Source organism: Salvelinus fontinalis, chromosome 36, assembly GCF_029448725.1.
Source record: "Salvelinus fontinalis isolate EN_2023a chromosome 36, ASM2944872v1, whole genome shotgun sequence".
Lineage (NCBI taxonomy): Eukaryota > Metazoa > Chordata > Actinopteri > Salmoniformes > Salmonidae > Salvelinus > Salvelinus fontinalis.
This window is the reverse complement of record NC_074700.1, coordinates 15,780,353-15,803,351: the sequence shown is the minus strand read 5'-3', so window position 1 is coordinate 15,803,351 and position 22,999 is coordinate 15,780,353. Positions and strand designations below refer to the sequence as shown.

Here is a 22,999-nt window from a genome sequence, read left to right as displayed (position 1 = left end):
AAGCCACACTGCTTCCTGACACAATGCCCGCTTAACCCGGAAGCCAGCCGCACCAATGTGTTTCGGATGGTACACCTGGCAACCGTGTCAGCGTGCATTGCGCCCGGCCCGCCACAGGAGTCGCTAGAGTGCGATGGGACAAGAACACCTCTGCCAGCCAATCCCTCCCCTAACCCTGATGACGCTGGGCCAATTGTGTGCCGCCCCAGGGGTCTCCCGGTCGCGGCCAGCTGCGACAGAGCCTGAACTCAAACCAGGATCTCTAGTGGCACAGCTAGCACTGTGATGCAGGGCCTTAGACCACTTAGGCTACTCAGGAGGCCCCAGTACGAGAGTTACATGATGATGCATGATTGCAAAAGTTTGCCATTATTTTCTGGTAATGTGTATTTGTCGTATCAATTTTTGCCCTTGTGGGAAGCAAATGCCCCCACTTTTACATCTTCAACATTTTTCTTATTCTTTAGCGCACAACTCCTCTTACACCGTTTAAGCTACAAATGCCATTCAAACTTCAAATGTGTAGACTGGTCTGGGTTGAGTTGCTCATATTCAACTTTTGATATCTTTTATACTTTTTAAAATATTCAACTTTTTATCTATCTTCATTCACTAGAGTGGGACTTTTTTCAACTATCTCCCAATTGTGACATCTTCACTTCAACATTCCATTCACTTTAAATGCAACAACTTTTGACACAAATCTGCTACTTTGAATACTTTGCCAACAATTTAGACAAAAAGTTAGAGTAGAAAATCTTCCTCTACTTCACTGCTTTTAAAATCTGAACGGATTAGGAATAGTTTCTTCAAATTAATAGATTGAGCCGTTTTATTAACATAAACTGCTTTCATTATAGATGCAATTATTCATGTCAGAAGCTAGCAGATTCATTACTTACCAACAGCAGTAAATTCCAATACAACTAAATCACATTTTGACGTTCACTCTCCTTGCTTTGTCTAATATTATCATGAATCTATTAAATAAATTGTGGGTCAGAGTGCAGCATTTATTTAGTTTCAAAGCACAAACGTTTGTTAGCATGTTTATCACACTGGCTTTAGCAACACATGCCTCGGGAGGAGACAATGTCTTTATAATAAATTCCCATGATTCAGAATCTGTTTCGGACCAAACAGCTAGCACTAATATTTTGAATAATTCTCAGGTCTGAACTACCTGGCATGATAGAGAATATTTGTCATGCTCACTAGCTTCGTCCTCCCCAGGATTGTGCTCCGCCCTCTAAATAACTCAACTGGCTAGTTTGCCTGTCTGTAAAGAGAAGGGCGGGCTGTACGTTGATCCTGTTGCGCTGATTGGATAGAGCGAAGCTGTTTCTGTTCACTCACTTTATATTTCACCTGATAACTTCTCATCGCACTTCGTTCAGTTTTCACACGCAACAACTGTAGTTTAGACTGACCACCACCAGAATCTTAGACAAAAAGGTTCTGGATAGAACCAAAAATGGTTGTAGGGTTCTTTGATCAGAACCCATTTGGTTCTTCTTCACTGAACCAAAATTGGTGCTATATAGAATTAAGGGGTGCCATATATGAAGCAAGCAGATTACTCTTTTTGATTCTTTCCAGAACCTTTTTTCCCTAAAAGTGCACACAACGTCTGACCACAACCACACAACTATTTACAACACAACTATTGCACCACAACAACACAACTACAGACTATAACTACTGAACACCACTCATCACCACAATTACTGACCACAACCACAAAAATACAGACCACAACACAACTAGAGACCATAACCACTGACCACAACCACACAACAACTGATCACAACTACAGACCATAACTGACCACAACTACTGAAAACAACTACTGAACCAAAAAACTACTGACCACAACATAACTACAGACCATAACTACTGACCACAAGCACACAGACTGACCACAACTACGGAACAAAATCACACACCTAATCGCCACAACTACTGAACACACAACTACTTAACCACACAACTAATGACCACAACCACACAACTACTGACCACATCCAACCAACTACTGAACACAACTAGAAACAACTCCTGACCATAACCACAGAACCACATGACCACAACTACTGACCACTACTACTGAACCACACACCTGCTTAACAAAACTACCAACCACAACCACAAAATTACTGACCACACAACTACTGACCACAACCAACTACTTACCACACAACTACTGATCACAACCACACAATGAGATCACAACTTCTGACCACAACTCCAGACCACAACCACACAGCTGCTACTGACCACAACTACTAAACCACAACTACTGACCACAACCATACAACTACTGACCACGACTACTGAACCATACACCTACTTATGAAAACTACTGACCACAACTACTTACCACACAACTACTGACCACACCCACACAACTACTGACCACAACTACCGACCACAGAAGCACAACTACAGACCACACCTGACCATATCTACTGACCACAACCACAAAACTACTGACCACAACACAACTAGAGACCACAACTACTGACAACTTCTGACCAAGATTACTGGCCATAACACCACTACTACTGAACACACAACTACTGAACCACACTACTACCACAACCATACAACTACTGACCACAACACTACTGACACACCACTCAACTACTGACCACACAACTACTGATCACATTAACACAACTACAGACCATAACTGACCACAACTACAAGCACACAACTACTGATCACGCATCTGCTGACCACAAGCACACATCTACTGACCACAACTACAGAACCTCAACTTACCACAAATTACTGACCACTACTGAATAACCACACACCTCCTCACCAAAACTACTGAACACGACTGACCACAACTACTGACCACACAACTATTGACCAGAACCACACAGAGACCACATCTCCAGACCACAACCACATGACTAATGACCATAACCAACCAAATCCAGACCAGAACCACAGAACTACTGAACCACAACTACTGACCACTACTACTGAACCACACACATGCTTAACAAAACTACTGACCCTGACTACAACTCCAGACCACAACCACAGTCCACTACTACGGAACCACACACCTGCTTAACAAAACTACTGACCATAACCACAAGACTACTGACCACAATTACTGATCACAACCAACCAACTACTTACCACACAACTACTGACCACAACCACACAATGAGACCACAATTCCAGAACACAACCTTATGACTACTGACCACAACCACACAGCTGCTACTGACAACAAAACTACTGACTCCAATCATACAACTACTGACTACAACTAATGAACCACACACCTACTTACCAAAACTACTGACCACAACCGCACAACTACTGACCACAAACATACAACTACTGAACCACACACCTACTTACCAAAACTACTGACCACAACCACACAACTAATGACCACAACCACGCTACTGACCACAACTACCGAACCACACAACTACTGACCACAATTACTAACCACACAACTACTGACCACAATTACTAACCACACAACTACTGACCACAACCACACAACTATTGCACCACACAACTACTGACCACAATACCAGAACTACAGACCACAACACAACTAAAGACCATAACTACTGACCACAACTAACTACTAACCTGAACAACACAACTAGAGACCATAACTCCTGACCACAACCACACAACTACTGACGACTACTGACCACACAACTACTGAACCACACTACTACCACAACACCACTGACCACAATTACGAAGCACAACACTACTGACACAACACACAACTACTGACCACAACTACCGATCACAATAACACAACTACAGATCATAACTGACCACAACTACTGACCACAACCATGCAACAACTGAACAACAAAACTACTGACCACAACCACTGACCACACAACTACTGGCCGCAACAACACAACTTCTGACAACTTCTGACCAAGACTACTGACCATAAACCACAACTACTGACAATACAACTACTGAACCACACTACTACCACAACCACTGACCACAATTACTAAGCACACAACTACTGACCATACAACTACTGGCCACAACAACACAACTACAGACCATAACTACTGAAAACAACTACTGAACCACAACTTACCACAAAACTACTGACAACAACTTCTGACCACAACCACACAACTACTGACCACGACTACTGAACCATACACCTACTTATGAAAACTACTGACCACAACTACTTACCACACAACTACTGACCACACCCACACAACTACTGACCACAACTACCGACCACAGAAGCACAACTACAGACCACACCTGACCATATCTACTGACCACAACCACAAAACTACTGACCACAACACAACTAGAGACCACAACTACTGACAACTTCTGACCAAGATTACTGGCCATAACACCACTACTACTGAACACACAACTACTGAACCACACTACTACCACAACCATACAACTACTGACCACAACACTACTGACACACCACTCAACTACTGACCACACAACTACTGATCACATTAACACAACTACAGACCATAACTGACCACAACTACAAGCACACAACTACTGATCACGCATCTGCTGACCACAAGCACACATCTACTGACCACAACTACAGAACCTCAACTTACCACAAATTACTGACCACTACTGAATAACCACACACCTCCTCACCAAAACTACTGAACACGACTGACCACAACTACTGACCACACAACTATTGACCAGAACCACACAGAGACCACATCTCCAGACCACAACCACATGACTAATGACCATAACCAACCAAATCCAGACCAGAACCACAGAACTACTGAACCACAACTACTGACCACTACTACTGAACCACACACCTGCTTAACAAAACTACTGACCCTGACCACAACTCCAGACCACAACCACAGTCCACTACTACGGAACCACACACCTGCTTAACAAAACTACTGACCATAACCACAAGACTACTGACCACAATTACTGATCACAACCAACCAACTACTTACCACACAACTACTGACCACAACCACACAATGAGACCACAATTCCAGAACACAACCTTATGACTACTGACCACAACCACACAGCTGCTACTGACAACAAAACTACTGACTCCAATCATACAACTACTGACTACAACTAATGAACCACACACCTACTTACCAAAACTACTGACCACAACCGCACAACTACTGACCACAAACATACAACTACTGAACCACACACCTACTTACCAAAACTACTGACCACAACCACACAACTAATGACCACAACCACGCTACTGACCACAACTACCGAACCACACAACTACTGACCACAATTACTAACCACACAACTACTGACCACAATTACTAACCACACAACTACTGACCACAACCACACAACTATTGCACCACACAACTACTGACCACAATACCAGAACTACAGACCACAACACAACTAAAGACCATAACTACTGACCACAACTAACTACTAACCTGAACAACACAACTAGAGACCATAACTCCTGACCACAACCACACAACTACTGACGACTACTGACCACACAACTACTGAACCACACTACTACCACAACACCACTGACCACAATTACGAAGCACAACACTACTGACACAACACACAACTACTGACCACAACTACCGATCACAATAACACAACTACAGATCATAACTGACCACAACTACTGACCACAACCATGCAACAACTGAACAACAAAACTACTGACCACAACCACTGACCACACAACTACTGGCCGCAACAACACAACTTCTGACAACTTCTGACCAAGACTACTGACCATAACACCACAACTACTGACAATACAACTACTGAACCACACTACTACCACAACCACTGACCACAATTACTAAGCACACAACTACTGACCATACAACTACTGGCCACAACAACACAACTACAGACCATAACTACTGAAAACAACTACTGAACCACAACTTACCACAAAACTACTGACCACAACTTCTGACCACAACCACACAACTACTGACAACCTCTGACCAAGACTACTGACCATAACACCACAACTACTGACCACACAACTACTGAACCACACAACTACCACAACCACAACACTACTGAACACAATTACTAAGCACAACACTACTGACACACCATACAACTACTGACCATACAACTACTGGCCACAACAACAGAACTACCAACCATAACTACTGAAAACACTTACTGAACCACAATTTACAACAAAACTACCGAACACAACCACGCACCTACTCACCAAAACTACTAACCACAACCACATGACTTCTGACCACAACTACTGACCACTACTACTGAACCACACACTTGCTTAAGAAAAACTACTGACCACAACCACAAAACTACTTACCAAAATGACTGACCACAACCAACCAACTACTTACCACACAGCCACACAATGAGACCACAACTCCAGACCAAAACTCCAGACCACAACCACTAAACCACACAACCACTAAACCACACAACTACTGAACCACACAACTACTGACCACAAGCAGACATCTACTGAACCACACAATGAGATCACAACTCCAGACCACAACCACAACTATTGAACCACACACCCGCTTAACAAAATTACTGACCACAACAACAAAACTGACCACAATTAAACATCTACTTACTACACAACTACTGACCACAAACACAGAGACCACAACTCCAGACCACAGCCACATGACTACTGACCACATCCAACCAACTCCTGACCACAACCACTACTACTGAGCCACACACCTGCTTAACAAAACTTCTGACCACAACCACAAAACGACTTACCACAACTGATCACAACCAACCAACTACACTGCTCAAAAAAATAAAGGGAACACTTAAACAACACAATGTAACTCCAAGTCAATCACACTTCTGTGAAATCAAACTGTCCACTTAGGAAACAACACTGATTGACAATAAATTTCACATGCTGTTGTGCAAATGGAATAGACAAAAGGTGGAAATTATAGGCAATTAGTAAGACACCCCCAAAAAAGGACTGGTTCTGCAGGTGGTGATCACAGACCACTTCTCAGTTCCTATGCTTCCTGGCTGATGTTTTGGTCACTTTTGAATGCTGGCGGTGCTTTCACTCTAGTGGTAGCATGAGACGGAGTCTACAACCCACACAAGGGACTCAGGTAGTGCAGTTCATCCAGGATGGCACATCAATGCGAGCTGTGGCAAAAAGGTTTGCTGTGTCTGTCAGCGTAGTGTTCAGAGCATGGAGGCGCTACCAGGAGACAGGCCAGTACATCAGGAGACGTGGAGGAGGCCGTAGGAGGGCAACAACCCAGCAGCAGGACCGCTACCTCTGCCTTTGTGCAAGAAGGTGCACTGCCAGAGCCGTGCAAAATGACCTCCAGCAGGCCACAAGCGCAGCAACTCACTGCCTTCCTGAAGACAAACAATGTATACGAAATGCTTCAGTCTGGTTTTAGACCCCATCATAGCACTGAGACTGCACTTGTGAAGGTGGTAAATGAACTTTTAATGGCGTCAGACCGAGGCTCTGCATCTGTCCTCGTGTTACTAGACCTTAGTGCTGCCTTTGACACCATCGATCACCACATTCTTTTGGAGAGACTGGAAACCCAAATTGGTCTTCACGGACAAGTTCTGGCCTGGTTTAGATCTTATCTGTCGGAAATATATCAGTTTGTCTCTGTGAATGGTTTGTCCTCTGATAAATCAACTGTACATTTCGGTGTTCCTCAAGGTTCCGTTTTAGGACCACTATTGTTTTCACTATATATTTTACCTCTTGGGGATGTTATTCGAAAACATAATGTTATCTTTCACTGCTATGCGGATGACACACAGCTGTACATTTCAATGAAACATGGTGAAGCCCCAAAATTGCCCTAGCTAGAAGCCTGTGTTTCAGACATAAGGAAGTGGATGGCTGAAAACTTTCTACTTTTAAACTCGGACAAAACAGAGATGCTTGTTCTAGGTCCCAAGAAACAAAGAGATCTTCTGTTAAATCTGACAATTAATCTTGATGGTTGTAAAGTCGTCTCAAATAAAACTGTGAAGGACCTCGGCGTTACTCTTGACCCTGATCTCTCTTTTGACGAACATATCAAGACTGTTTCAAGGACAGCTTTTTTCCATCTACGTAACATTGCAAAAATCAGAAATTTTCTGTCCAAAAATGATGCAGAAAAATTAATCCATGCATTTGTTACTTCTAGGTTAGACTACTGCAATGCTCTACTTTCCGGCTACCCAGATAAAGCACTAAATAAACTTCAGTTAGTGCTAAATACGGCTGCTAGAATCCTGACTAGAACCAAGAAATTTGATCATATTACTCCAGTGCTAGCTTCCCTACACTGGCTTCCTGTTAAGGCAAGGGCTGATTTCAAGGTTTTACTGTTAACCTATAAAGCGTTACATGGGCTTGCTCCTACCTATCTTTCCGAGTTGGTCCTGCCGTACATACCTACACGTACGCTACGGTCACAAGACGCAGGCCTCCTAATTGTCCCTAGAATTTCTAAGCAAACAGCTGGAGGTAGGGCTTTCTCCTATAGATCTCCATTTTTATGGAACGGTCTGCCTACCCATGTGAGAGACGCAGACTCGGTCTCAACCTTTAAGTCTTTACTGAAGACTCATCTCTTCAGTAGGTCATATGATTGAGTGTAGTCTGGCCCAGGAGTGTGAAGGTGAACAGAAAGGCTCTGGAGCAACGAACCGCCCTTGCTGTCTCTGCCTGGCCGGTTCCCCTCTCTCCACTGGGATTCTCTGCCTCTAACCCTATTACAGGGGCTGAGTCACTGGCTTACTGGTGCTCTTTCATGCCGCCCCTAGGAGGGGTGCGTCACTTGAGTGGGTTGAGTTACTGACGTGATCTTCCTGTCTGGGTTGGCCTGTCTGGGTATTCCTGATTATTATTTGACCATGCTTGTCACTTATGAACATTTTGAACATCTTGGCCATGTTCTGTTATAATCTCCACCCGGCACAGCCAGAAGAGGACTGGCCACCCGTCATAGCCTGGTTCCTCTCTAGGTTTCTTCCTAGGTTTTGGCCTTTCTAGGGAGGTTTACCTAGCCACCGTGCTTCTACACCTGCATTGCTTGCTGTTTGGGGTTTTAGGCTGGGTTTCTGTACAGCACTTCGAGATATTAGCTGATGTACGAAGGGCTATATAAAATAAACTTGATTTGAACTACAGACCATAGCTACTGAAAACAACTACTGGCCACAATCACACAACTTACCACAAAACTACTGACCACAACCATACACCTACTCACCAAAACTACTGACCACAACCACACAATGAAACCACAACTCCAGACCACAACCACAGAACTACTGAACCACACACCTGCTTAACAAAATTACTGACCCTGACCACAACCACAACTACAGACCATAACCACTGAAAATAAGGACACATCTGACCACAACCACACAACTACTAACCCACTCAACTAATGACCACAGCTAGCCCACAACCACAGAACGACTGACCACAACTTCTGAACCACACACCTATTTAACAAAACTACTGACCACAACCAATCAACTACTGACCACAACCACAGACCCCTGACCACAACTACTAAACCACAACTATGGACGCACACACCTACTTACCTACTGACCACAACTACTGAACTACACACATACCTACTTACCACAACTACTGACCACTACTACTGGCTAGGGTTTGGCATTTGAAATGATCACTTTCGAATAATATCATTAAAGTAACACTTTTTAAACTTCTTCCGCTACCACAAACTACTTTTAAAAGAGCCTTACCAAGCCCCACAACTTTACTTGTATAGTTAACATCTAGTTATTGGTTGTGATTACAGGGTAGTAGGAAACTAAATTGTAGGTGTGTCAAACAAATAATTAAAGTACACAAACATTCATTTTCATGGAATTAGACAGACCCAGCACCTGCCACAGATTGCTGGAAGAGGATTCTTATATTTGCACAACAATGAAAAGACAACTCAAACAATAGCTAGAGATGGTTCGCTATCAGTAATGTACAAACAATTTTTAAACTTTCTTCAAAATAAGATCACACCATCCACATAAAAACAGGGTTTGTTGACATATTTTAATACAGTTTTTGAACATTTCAGTTGATTCTATTTGGCAATGTAAAAACTATCCATAGCAACTAAAACCAGGAGAAACCCCCATAGAAACAAACCCAAGAAAATAACCCATCCCAGGCATTTAATTTAACACAAGGTTATCACATTAAAATGACGTACAGTGCCTTCAGAAAGTATTCAGACCCCTTGACTTATTCCACATTTTGTTGTTACAGCCGGAATTCAAAATGGATTAAAGTCTCACCACCTCTCCCACCAAGTGAAAGTACATTTTTTGAAAATGAAACAGAAATATCTCATTTACATACATATTTACATGTCTGAGTCAATACTTTGTAGAAACACCATTGACAGCGATTACAGCTGTGAGTCTTTCTGGGTAAGTCTCTTAAGAGCTTGCCACACCTGGATTGTATTATTCAAGCTCTGTTAAATTGATTGTTGGTCATTGCTAGACAACCATTTGCAGCTCTTGCCATAGATTTAAGTATATTTAAGTCAAAACGTCTTGGTAAGCAACTTCAGTGTAGATATAGGCCTTGTATTCTAGATTGTTGTCCTGCTGAAAGGTGAATTAATCTCCCAGTGTCCGGTGGAAAGCAGACTGAACCAGGTTCTTCTAGGATTTTGCCTGTGCTTAGCTCCATTGTTTCTTTTTTATCCTGATAAACTCACCAGTCCTTAACAATTACAAGCATACCCATAACATGATGCAGCCACCACTATGGTTGAAAATATGGCAAGTGGTACTCAGTAATGTGTACTGTATTGCATTTTTCCCCAAACATGAGACTTTTATATTCCGGACAAAAGAGGGAATTGCTTTGCCACATTTCTTAAGTGCCTTGTTACAAACAGGATGCATGTTTCAGAATATTTTTATTCTGTACAGGCTTCCTTTTCACTGTCAATTAGGTTAGTATTGTGGAGTAACTACAATGTTGTTGATCCATCCTCAGCTTCCTATCACAGCCATTAAACTCTAACTGCTTCAAAGTCACCATTGACCCCATGGTGAAATCTCTGAGCAGTTTGTTTCCTCTCCTGCAACGGAGTTAGGAAGCACGCCTGTATCTTTGTAGTGACTAGATGGTGTATCAATTCACCCAAAGTGTAATTAATAACTTCACCATGCTCATTTCAATGTCTGCTCTAAAAAAAATATATGTATTCAACCCATCAATCAATAGGTGCCCTTCCCTACGAGGCATTGGAAAACCTCCCCGGTCTTTGTGGTTGAATCGGTGTTTGAAATTCACTGCTCGACTGAGGGACAATGAGGGGTAATTTCTGTGGGGTACAGAGATGAGGTACTCATTCAAAAAGTATATTAAACACTTTTGGACACATAATATTCCATGCAACTTGTGAAGCACATTTTTACTCCTGAACTTATTTAGGCTTGCCATAACAAAGTGGTTGAATATTTATTGACTGAAGACATTTCAGCTTTTAATTTTTCATTAATTTGTTAATTTATGAAAACATAATTCCACTTTGACATGTGTAGTCCAGTCATAAAAACATCTCAGTGTAATCCATTTTAAATTAAGGCTGTAACACAACATGTGGAGAAATTCAAGGGCTATGAATAATTTCTGAAGGCACTGTAGTTTCAGTGACATTCAAAGCTTTCAGTTACAGCTATACTGTATCCTTAGAATTCAATGTATGTTAATAGTTGACGGGATGATATTGACAGTCCATACATTTTTTTGTCCATAATTTGGTTTGACACATTAAAATGACTCAATAGTTTGTCCGTTGTTGCAGTGAGTCCCTTCAGTTGCTTTGAACCATGGGACACATTTTCAGTAACATCAGGAGTGATTATTAAAAAGAAAATAGACAAAATACAAAAAGTGCAAGTTTTCATTCAGACATGCTTTGAAATCAATGAAAAAGGAGAGAGAATGCAACAACGCAGGCTCTTTCAGGAAGTAGATAGACAAGCTTCCTGCTCACGCTTTTGATTGGGTACACAACTAGGAAGGAGTCGTGTGATTGGCATTGAGAAAGGACTCATCTTTATATCTGTGCCATTATAGCAAGCTCAATTTTTACATAGTCAATTTTCTTCACGATTGGCTGATCCTGGTTGGTCATCAGCCAATGAAGTTGGAAGTCCCTCCCAGTTGACTACATTAAAATGGTGGAAGCCCTCAATGGCATTGCTCATGCCAAAACAGCCTTTTGGCCACTAGAGGCCTCTATAATTTTCTATGGTGATTGGGTACGCAACCAGGAAGGAGTGAAAGCCAATTTAGTGGAGAACAACGTTCAGAGCTTTTTGCAAATAGAAATATAAAAAAACAGAACAGACACAGTTTGTGTGGTGAAGAGAACAACATCAATCTCTTAGGAAACATTCTGAAAACTCTGAACGTTGTACTTTTCTGAATATAATCTGTCTGAGTAGCTTGGGTGTCAGTCTGAATCTGATTTTACCAGACTTGAGCTCGTCTTAGCATTATAAATAAATGGATAGAGTCCGGCACCCAGGTTATTGTAGCAGAGCAAAAACCAAAAGAGCTACGTTGTTACCAAAACGAGCCCTTTGAGGAAGAATGAGGCGGAAAAAAACTGCAAACGAAGAAAAACACTGCAGACAGACATCCCAAAGAAAAAGAACATGGATACTGGAGGAGGGATGCACTGATGTCATCAACAGCCTGGGCCTAGATGGGAGGTCTGAACAGCGCACCTATACCAGTCTTCATTCTCGCATCTTCGACCACTCGAGTGGAAAATTGCAATTGCTCCAGAACAGAGCAGCACGTATTGCACTTAGATGTACACAGAGGGTGAATATCAGTGGTATGCATGTCAATCTCTTTTGGCTCAAAGTGGAGGATTGATTGACTGCATCACTATTGGTCTTTGTGTGAGGTGATGATGGGTTAAAAAGGTACTGAACTGTCCATTCAAGCAGTTGGTACACAGTTCAGTACCACTCAAGACATGCAGCCAGAGGACTCTTCATAGTCCCCAGGTCCAGAACTGAGGCTGGGAAATGCACAGTATTAAATTAGAGCCATGACTACATGGAACTCTGCCACCCCAGATAACATTATCAGCCAGCCTTAAAACCAGATAAAAAATAAAAAACACCTCACGATGCAGACTGTGGAGAGACAGACATTTTTATATGTATTGTATTATGTATATTATTTGTTTTTTATTTCGACCCCCGGAAGAGTAGCCACTGCCTTGGAAGCGGGTAATTGGGGATCCTAATAAAATACTTAAATACTTTTCAGAGTCAACTGCCGACAACATTGTCACCCAGTTTCATACTTGTAGAATCTGTGGTAGGAAGTTTAACTCCGTACAACTCAACCCCTCGCGGGACAGTAGTAGTCCACCGCCTTTGACAGTCATTCACATCCCCGTAGTCTCATTACATTACCCACAATCTCCCAAACCCGACGACACCTGGGTACATCCATAAATTACTCCGCGGGTTGTCATAGGCCTTAAATCCCCCAATCGTAGGTCCTTTCCGGTTCCGTCAGCCCCCCATGTTTCTCGTCCTAACTAGTGGTTGAACTTGAAGTGGTAGTTGCCGCCGGACTCGTAGGGGTTGAAGTGGAAGGGCCATCCTTGGCCACCCTGACCCCCTCCTCCACCCTGCTGGCTCTCTGGGTCCAGGGGGTCCTCGCCCGAGTCAAATTTCTGACGCATTTCTACAGGGGATGGAGAGACGTGCGATTAAGCAACAAGTTAATCTTGTTTCCGGCTAGGTTTTCAACAGAAATTTTGATTCCTGAAAACAGGATGTCATCATACTGCAAATAGGTTACAGCTTCCTAAATACAATCATACCAGGTATACATTTTCCAATATGGGAGGGGTTAATAGTACTCTTATCTACAAGCTTGACGAACACTATCAGGTGCATATACAGTAAAGTACAGTACCTGGGTCGGTGAGCACCTCTTTAGCCGAGGCGATGTCGATGAACCTTTTCTCCGCCTCCTTCTTCTCTGCCTCCTCTCTGAAGTTATCAGGATGCCACTGTTGGGCCAGCTTCCTGTACGCCTTGATGATTTCCTGTTTGTTGGCACTCCTGGAGAAAAATAACATGAGCTAAGGTAAAAAACTGTTTAAATACAAGGAGCAAATGCATTCCAATTTCCCTGAGGTTATCACACTGGTTGGTGAAAATTAGTTCAACATCATGAACTTCTCACTTGTACAATTGCTTAAAGATCATATAGACAGTAGATTATGTCAAGGAAGGAAGGAATTATGTTTTTAAGAAATATTTGAACAGGGCTCCATTCTCTAAGTCAGCCATACCTATTGACACCCAGGATCTTGTAATAGTCTCTCTTCCGAGAGAGCTTGAGCAGTTTCTGGGCTCGCTCTAGACCTTCCCTGATCTCATTGCTCTCCTTGTCAAACTCCCTCGCTTCCTGGTAGTCTTCCACCGCTAGAGCCGGAGGGAGAGGTAAAGAAAGAAGGCAGAGACAGAAAGAAATATCAAAATGGATACTTGACAAAGCTGGTCTACGATCCCACTGGGATTTGACCTCAGTAATCAGGACATTTACATATTTGACATGTTAGTCATTTAGTCTTATCCAGAGCAACTCATCTTAAGATAGCTAGCTGAGAACCATAAATCACAGTAAGTACATTCTTTCTCAATAAAGAAGATATCAGCAAAGTCAAAGCTAGTAAGAGGGGAAAAAGTGTTAGTTCAGACTTTAGACTGGCTCCTGGCTACAAACACCGGGTTACATGGAAAGTTTGGGTTCCCCTGAGATACAAAAAGCCCACAAGTAAACAAAGGCACTGTTTGTGTACTTGAGGGAGTGAAAAACAATGCAAAATAAAGTGTTATCATTCCATGCCATCATTCTCTCTGCTACAGTAATAAAATGGAGAAAGCAGTGGTTTAAAGTACTCAAGTAAAAATACTTTCAACTACTACTTAAGTAATTTACTATTTATATTTTGACAACTTTTACTCCACTACATTCCTAAAGAAAATTATGTACTTTTTACTCCTTACATTTTCCCTGACACACAAAGGTACTTGGTAAATGTTGAATGCTTAGCAGGACAGGAACATTTTCTAAATTCACACACTCATCAAGAGAACATCCCTGGTCATCCCTACTGCAGACTCACTAAACAAATACTTTGTTTGTAAATGATGTCTGAGTGTTGAACTGTGCCTCTGGCTATCCGTAAATAAAAAATACAATTGTGTAGTCTGGTTTGCTTAATATAAGAAATGTGTAATGATTATACTTCAGTACATTTCAAACCAAATACTTTTAGACTTTTACTCAAGTAGTATTTTACTGGGTGACTCACTTGTACTTGAGTCATTTTCTTTTAAGGTATCTTTACTTTTACTCAAGAATTAAACATTGGGCACTTTTTACACCACTGGGTGAAAGTACCTTTCTCGTAGTCCTGGTTGAGGATGAAAGCCTCAGCTCTGTCTCGGAGGATGTTGATGTTGCGTGGGTCTCTCTGGTGGGCTTCAGAACAGATGTCTATTGCCTTAGCAGCCATCTTGTTCTGGTGGAGAAAAATGGAACAACGTATATTAAGCATTATTATTGGTTCCCAGTCCATTAGTAATTACTTAATCATTAAGTAATATACTTTTAAAAAAGTTATGTGAAGTCAGCGGTAGTTAAAGTAATGATGAGAATTTGAACACACTACCATTGAATTTCTGACTTTAGTAGAACAGGCCAAGCTATTACTATCAAATGACTATGGCTGAGGCCATGGTAAAGGTCCACTCCATAGGTTAAATCTTTCTACAGTATGTGATGGGACCCACCTTGACCAGGCAGAAGCAGATCCTCTCATTGGCCTTGTTGGTGTAGTATGGCACATTAGGCTCTGTTCTCATCACTGACTCATACTTGTCTATGGCCTCCTGATACCTGAGAACAAATATTTAATAATATACATTTTAGAGCAACAAGACATAAATACAACCACCATACAATAGTTATAACTAAAATCAACCAAAGTGGATACAAATAGGTTTGGTGCTAAAACCGTAATAAAAATCTGAGAAGAAACCTAAAATATAAAACTGTCAAAGGAACACAAGGAGTGAAATGATAAAACAAAGCATGGGAACTGAAACATAAGCCCACATGGAGGGACTACCATTTAAGACCACATAGGAAAGGCAGGGATTGACATTAAGGGTTGACCTATTGTCTGGGGCTGAGCAGTCGTACAAGTGGCCAGAGTAAATGGCCTGCTACTCAGTCCCAGTTGCTAATATATGCATATTATTAGTGTGTCATCTGATGAAGATCATCAAAGGTTAGTAATTCATTTTCACTATTTCTGCTTTTTGTGACTCTTGTCTTTGGCTGGAAAAATGGCTGTGCTTTTTTGTGACTTGGCGGTGACTTAACATAATCGTTTGTGGTGCTTTCGCTGTAAAGTCTTTTTGAAATCGGACACTGTGGTGGGATTAACAACAAGATTACCTATAAAATGTTATGAGATACTGTATGTTTGAGGAATTTTAATTATGAGATTTGTTGTTTGAATTTGGCGCCTTGCACTTTCACTGGCTGTTGTCATATCGATCCAGTTAACGGGATCACAGCCATAAGAAGTTAAGTGAAATGCCAAAAATGTATGAAAGTCGGGCAAGTTGACCCTGCTCAGATTCTTTTTACTGAACAAAATACAAATAATTCCAGGACTGATCTTTCTGATTCCTCCACTATGTGTAGGCAAAAGACAGACAATATATGCCACTTCTGCATGTAAATAGCTTATTTACATTTTCGGGCAAGAAGCTGATTAAACAGCATGATCATTACACAGGTGCACTTTGTGCTGGGGACAATAAAAGGTGAATTTAAAATATGCAGTTGTTACACAACACAATGCCACAGAGGTCTCAAGTTGAAGTGTACAATTGGCATGCTGACTGCAGGAATGTCCACCAGAGCTGTTGGCAGAGAATTTAGGAGTATTTCTGTCTGTAATAAAGCCCTTTTGTAGAGTAAAAACTTCATTCTGATTGGCTGGGCCTGGCTCTCCAGTTGGTGGACCCCTTCCCAGTCATGTGAAATCCACAGATTAGGGACTAATACATTAATTTAAAATGGACTGATTTCCTTTTACCTCAGTAAAAACATATACACTACCGTTCAAAAGTTTGGGGTAACTTAGAAATATCCTTGTTTTTGAAAGCAAAACGTTTTTTCCATTACAATGACATAAAATTGATCAGAAATACAGTGTTGACATTAGTCATTTGCAACATGAACAGTGTTGCTGGAAACGGCAGATTTTTTATGGAATATCTACATAGGCGTACAGAGGCCCATTATCAGCAACCATCACTCCTGTGTTCCAATGGCACGTTGTGTTAGCTAATCCAAGTTTATAATTTTAAAAGGCTAATTGATCACTAGAAAACCCTTTTGCAATTATGTTAGCACAGCTGAAAACTCTGTTCTGATTAAAGAAGCAATAAAACTTCTTTAGACTAGTTGAGTATCTGGAGCATCAGCATTTGTGGGTTTGATTACAGGCTCAAAATGGCCAGAAACAAAGGACTTTCTTCTGAAACTCATCAGTCTATTCTTGTTCTTAGAAATGAAGGCTATTCCATGCAAGAAATTGCCAAGAAACTGAAGATCTCATACAATGCTGTGTACTACTCCCTTCACAGAACAGCTCAAACTGGCTCTAACCAGAATAGAAAGAGGAGTGGGAGGCCCCTGTGCACAACTGAGCAGGAGGACAAGTACATTTGAGTGTCTAGTTTGAGAAACAGACGCCTCACAAGTCCTCAACTGGCAGCTTCATTAAGTAGTACCCGCAAAACACCAGTGAAGAGGCGACTCTGGGATGCTGGCCTTCTAGGCAGAGTTGCAAAGCAAAAGCCATATCTCAGACTGGACAATAAAAATAAAAGATTAAGATGGGCAAAAGAACACAGAGACTGGACAGAGGAAGACCAGAAAAAAGTGTTATGGACAGACGAATCTAAGTTTATTGTGTTCGGATCACAAAGAAGAACATTAGTGAGATCTGTCAAGCATGGTGGAGGCAATGTGATGGTCTGGGGGTAATTTGGTGATGGTAAGTGGGATATTTGTAACGGGTAAAAGGGATCTTGAAGAAGGCTATCACTCCATTTTGCAATGCCATGCCATACCCTGTGGACAGCGCTTAATTGGTACCAATTTCCTTCTACAACAGGACAATGACCCAAAGCACAGCTCCAAATTATGCAAGAACTATTTAGGGAAGAAGCAGTCAGCTAGTATTCTGTCTATAATGGCGTGGCCAGCACAGTCACCAGATCTCAACCCTATTGAGGTCATTTTGCAGGGCTCTGGCAGTGCTCCTCCTTGCACAAAGGCAGAGGTAGCGGTCCTGCTGCTGGGTAGTTGCCCTCCTACTGCCTCCACGTCTCCTGATGTACTGGCCTGTCTCCTGGTAGCGCCTCCATGCTCTGGACACTACGCTGACAGACACAGCAAACCTTCTTGCCACAGCTCGCATTGATGTGCCATCCTGGATGAGCTGCACTACCTGAGCCACTTGTGTGGGTTGTAGACTCCGTCTCATGCTACCACTAGAGTGAAAGCACCGCCAGCATTAAAAAGTGACCAAAACATCAGCCAGGAAGCATAGGAACTGAGAAGTGGTCTGTGGTCACCACCTGCAGAACCACTCCTTTATTGGGGGTGTCTTGCTAATTGCCTATAATTTCCACCTTTTGTCTATTCCATTTGCACAACAGCATGTGATATTTATTGTCAATCAGTGTTGCTTCCTAGGTGGACAGTTTGATTTCACAGAAGTGTGATTGAATTGGAGTTACATTGTGTTGTTTAAGTGTTCCCTTTATTTTTTTGAGCAGTGTTTATATATATATTCCCCCCCCCCCTCCTTCAGAGCAGGCTCAACTTGCATACAGTGGTACTGACCTCGCCTCCTCGATGTGCTCCTCGGCAGAGTCCAGCTGCTTGCTGAGCTTCTTCACCTGTTTGTAGTGCGAGAAACAGTCCTTGTCATCCTGGTCCAGCTTCAGACACTCTCGGACGTGACTGCACAGAGAGAGATTTACATATAATGTAAAGCGGATTGAGATTCTTTTTCATTTTTTCCCCATGAATTTTGAGTGAGTATTCTTTACCAATTGACAAACCTCAAGTGCCATAATCAACCACAAATACAAAAACTCAAACCAATGTTGCTCTGAAGCCCAAAATCTCTTCATTTACATGCATTTCCTTGATAAACATGGTTGATTGTTTGCTTAAATCCCACCTCCCCATTACTAATAAATTCCTAGTGAGCGTACCCTAGTGACTCCTGGTGCTCTCCCAGGTTATAATGCAGGGTGCTGAGCTTGAGGAAGGCTGCTCGGTTGTCATTCCTCAGCTGGGTGGTGGGAGTCAGGTCCTGGATGGCCTTCCTGGGATCTCCCAGGCGGATGTAGCATTCAGCCCGGAGCTCCCGAGACTCAGGGTCCCAGGGGGAGAGCTGAGGAGAAAGAGAGGTAAGGTGAGTGGTGTGAATTTTCCCTTTTTATGATTTGATACAAGACTGTTGAAGTATAGTACAGCACTGTTTGATGATGAAGGTATTGCTTAGGTGAAAATTCATTTCTTTCCATCCTGAGACTAGACCCTGTGACAGAAGGAGCCCCTACCTCCATGACAAGGCCCAATTCCTAGGCCCTGCAGCAGAGCTAACGCCTACCTCCATGACCAGGCCCAATATCTGGCCCTGTGGTGGAGCTAGCCCCTACCTCTACGACGCGGTCCAGCACAGTGATGGTGGTGCTGTAGTCTCCTCTGTGGTGGGCCGCGTGGGCCTCCTCCCGCAGCTCCTCCAGCTCGTTGGCCCTCATCAACTGGTCCCGCGCCTCCTCCTGGTCAGGGGAGCGCTGCAGCTGAGGAGGAGGAAGTAAATCAAATAGAAAGGTCAAGTTTCTGAAGAAACTGTGTGACATTTATTACAAGCTTATAATTATTATAAGAGATTACTCATATCAGGTCTAAAAAAACATATCACGTCTAATCTAATCCTTCAGATCCCCTTTACCTTGCCCACATCACATAATTGCAGTAGCAAAATGATAATGAATGAGATTTTTTTTGAAGCGCAACATGAGACAGTGAAACGATACGATGATGGTATGAGCATTCGGAAAATACAGCAGTGAGATTTTGATTGAAAGAAGGATAAGGTAGAAATATATAGAAACATAATTAATAGTATGGTAGTAGTAGCATTCTAAAGTCAGTAAAAAAAGAAACGTCCTCTCACTGTCAACTGCAGCATCTTAGGCATCTCACAGTACGGACATTGCAATTTATTGCCCTGGCCACATCTGCAGTCCTCATGCCTCCTTGCAGCATGCCTAAGGTACGTTCACACAGATTAGCAGGGACCCTGGGCATCTTTCTTTTGGTGTTTTTCAGAGTCAGTAGAAAGGCCTCTTTAGTGTCTTAAGTTTTCATAAATGTGACCTTAATTGCCTACCGTCTGTAAGCTGTTAGTGTCTTAACGACCGTTCCACAGGTGCATGTTCATTAATTGTTATGGTTCATTGAACAAGCATGGGAAACAGTGTTTAAACCCTTTACAATGAAGATCTGAGAAGTTTTGTATTTTTACAAATGATCTTTGACAGGATCCTAAAAAAGGACTTTCTTTTATTGCTGAGTTTAGTAGTTATCTTTCTAAGCATCTAGACTTACCACAGTCTCAAAGTCCTCCCTAGCATCCTGGGTGTTGCCCTGCTTCAGGAGGATATTCCCTCTCTGCAGTCTGGCCTGGAAACATGGAGGAAGTTGGAGGGGGAGCGAGAGAGAGAGGGATGAATGTTGAAAGTAGGAGGAGAGAGAAACAATGAGGGAGGGAGCCAGAGAGGGTAACATAGGACACAAAGACAGAGAAAGATACAGGTAAACAGGCAGAGATAAATAGAGAAAGAAAGAGTTAATAACAATATCACAACATTGTGTCCATAACTGTGATTTATCATGACAACAGAGATGATATTATTATTGATGACTGTCTGTGTCCCCTTACAGCCAGGAAGTCTGGTTTGAGCTGGATGGCTCTGGTCAGATCTGGAAGGGCTGATTTGGACTTCCCCATGGCCAGAAACACAGCTGCCCGCTTGTAGTAGGTGAGGTAGTTCTTAGAGTCTCCCTCTGAGGGGAGGCATAGGGTTGAATACATTACATTAGTAGGTGATCACATACTTTAGATCTAGCTATTGTCATGTGGCTACATTGATTACATGGCCATACATTGACTGAAAGTGTGTAGGTATAAATGGTCAATGTGTTTATCTAAGTGAAAGGATGCATGACAAAGTTGGCATACAACGATTCATCTTTTGAAAGGACTGTGTTATGCAATGCAGCAGCCTGACTTACTTTTAAGAGAGGGTACTAACAGACAGACAGACACAAAAGTTATAGGCTGAGATCTAAGGATGTTTGAGTTATGATAACGAGTGTCTGGTTGGTAACCTTACCCACTGCATAGTGGTAGTGGGACAAAGCCTCCGCCAGTTGACCGGCGGCCAAAAGCTTACGGCCCATCTCCAAGTGCTGCTCAATCTCCACATGAGTTGCCCCCAAGACACCTGAAACAACACTTTGTGTGCGTGAGCCTCTAAAAGAAGGCCCCAAAGCAATACATATAGCTAGTTCAGCTAACCACATAGTGGTTTAATGCAGGAAACAGAGTATGTTTTGTTGGGAAAGGGGATATTCAAAAGACAAGTGGAAAACCAGCTAAGTTACAGCTAAAGGGTTTGGGTAGCCTAGTTAGCCTACAGCTAGTAGCAAGCAATGGGGGGGCACACCTGATCATGCTGAACCCTATACAACCAGTCGTAGTTAAGGAAATTACTGAATACTTTAGTTACCGGTATTTTCTATGCACAATGCAGGCAGAACTTTTATAGCACAAAACACAAGCTAACTACCTTGTCTGTCTTGTCTTACCGTTCAACTGGATGTCCAGAATGACACAGAGCAGTGAAAAAGAAGACAGGAACCCGTTGAGACCTTTCCGTCGACCCGACTCCATACTTGAATACTTCAAACTTCTCCCGGAGCTGTATATTTCACGTCTCTAATTATATTGTACGCTATCATTTAAACTGTAATTTCCTTCATCGTGTTTCTTCCTGAATCTTTGAGGATAACAAGTGTTCCCATAGTCCGGTTAAGAAATAGTTCCGAGTGACACAGTGGAACGCCACTGGAAGGTTCCTACAATTTCCTTGCGAAGGACAACACAATTTGTTTAGACAACGAAGAGTGAGCAAAAATATAGCATAAATCTAATATATTGTTCCCGTTTTCTCTACGTGGCATGGCATTGAATAACTTCGGCAAATGTCAACAATAGGTGGTTTCTTAAGTGAAACTTCAACCGGTCCCGTTACTGGCCACCTCCTACACTGATTCAAGCTGCCCTACATTTCTTTAGTGAAGTGCAGTTCGAGAACGGTTCATTCTTTTTGAACGATTCTTTTTACCGACTCGAGAGTCATGATTCATTTTCTGAGTGATTTGTTCATTTTAGTCGTTAGTTTAACTTGCTAGTGCTGGCATCAATGAGTCCTACAGCGTAGGCTGGCTACACGCTCCTCCGGCACAGAAGCTCCAGAGACATGATCAAACCACCAACTGTCTGTCATATACGCGCAAAGAAATAGATCATGAGCATAGAGAAGACAAATACATGTTTAGAACTGATCATTGATCTCATGGTGCAAAAAATAAAATAAATAATATACTATTGAACGTTATGACGGACACAGCGTTGTAGAACCAAAACCTACACAGCCTCGGAGACATCTGCTCAACAAACCCGAACTCGAGAACGAATATTTTGGGGGGCTGCAGTTCGCG

At 42.3% G+C, this 22,999-nt stretch overlaps 1 protein-coding gene across 1 annotated transcript; it reads right to left on the bottom strand.

The window, feature by feature from the left end:
* Nucleotides 1–10,012: 10,012 nt before the first annotated feature.
* LOC129835281 (dnaJ homolog subfamily C member 3-like) lies at nucleotides 10,013–22,582 on the bottom strand. The gene is made up of 12 exons (XM_055900845.1): nucleotides 22,085–22,582; nucleotides 21,610–21,720; nucleotides 21,156–21,280; nucleotides 20,822–20,896; nucleotides 19,867–20,010; nucleotides 19,417–19,598; nucleotides 19,040–19,159; nucleotides 15,901–16,006; nucleotides 15,509–15,629; nucleotides 14,394–14,526; nucleotides 14,012–14,160; nucleotides 10,013–13,777 (listed from the first exon to the last, which is right to left on the bottom strand). Exons 1-12 carry the CDS (start codon nucleotides 22,167–22,169, stop codon nucleotides 13,629–13,631), a joined length of 1,500 nt encoding a protein of 499 aa, XP_055756820.1. The 5' UTR covers nucleotides 22,170–22,582; the 3' UTR covers nucleotides 10,013–13,628.
* Nucleotides 22,583–22,999: the final 417 nt, after the last annotated feature.

Coding starts and splice junctions, on each gene's coding strand:
- LOC129835281 (XM_055900845.1), bottom strand. CDS start 22,169: ATGGAGTCGGGTCGACGGAAAGGTCTCAACGGGTTCCTGTCTTCTTTT. Junction 19,160..19,416: donor GAGCACCAGGAGTCACTAGG/GTACGCTCACTA, acceptor CTCTCTGTGCAG/TCACGTCCGAGAGTGTCTGA. Junction 14,527..15,508: donor CAACCAGGACTACGAGAAAG/GTACTTTCACCC, acceptor CTCCGGCTCTAG/CGGTGGAAGACTACCAGGAA.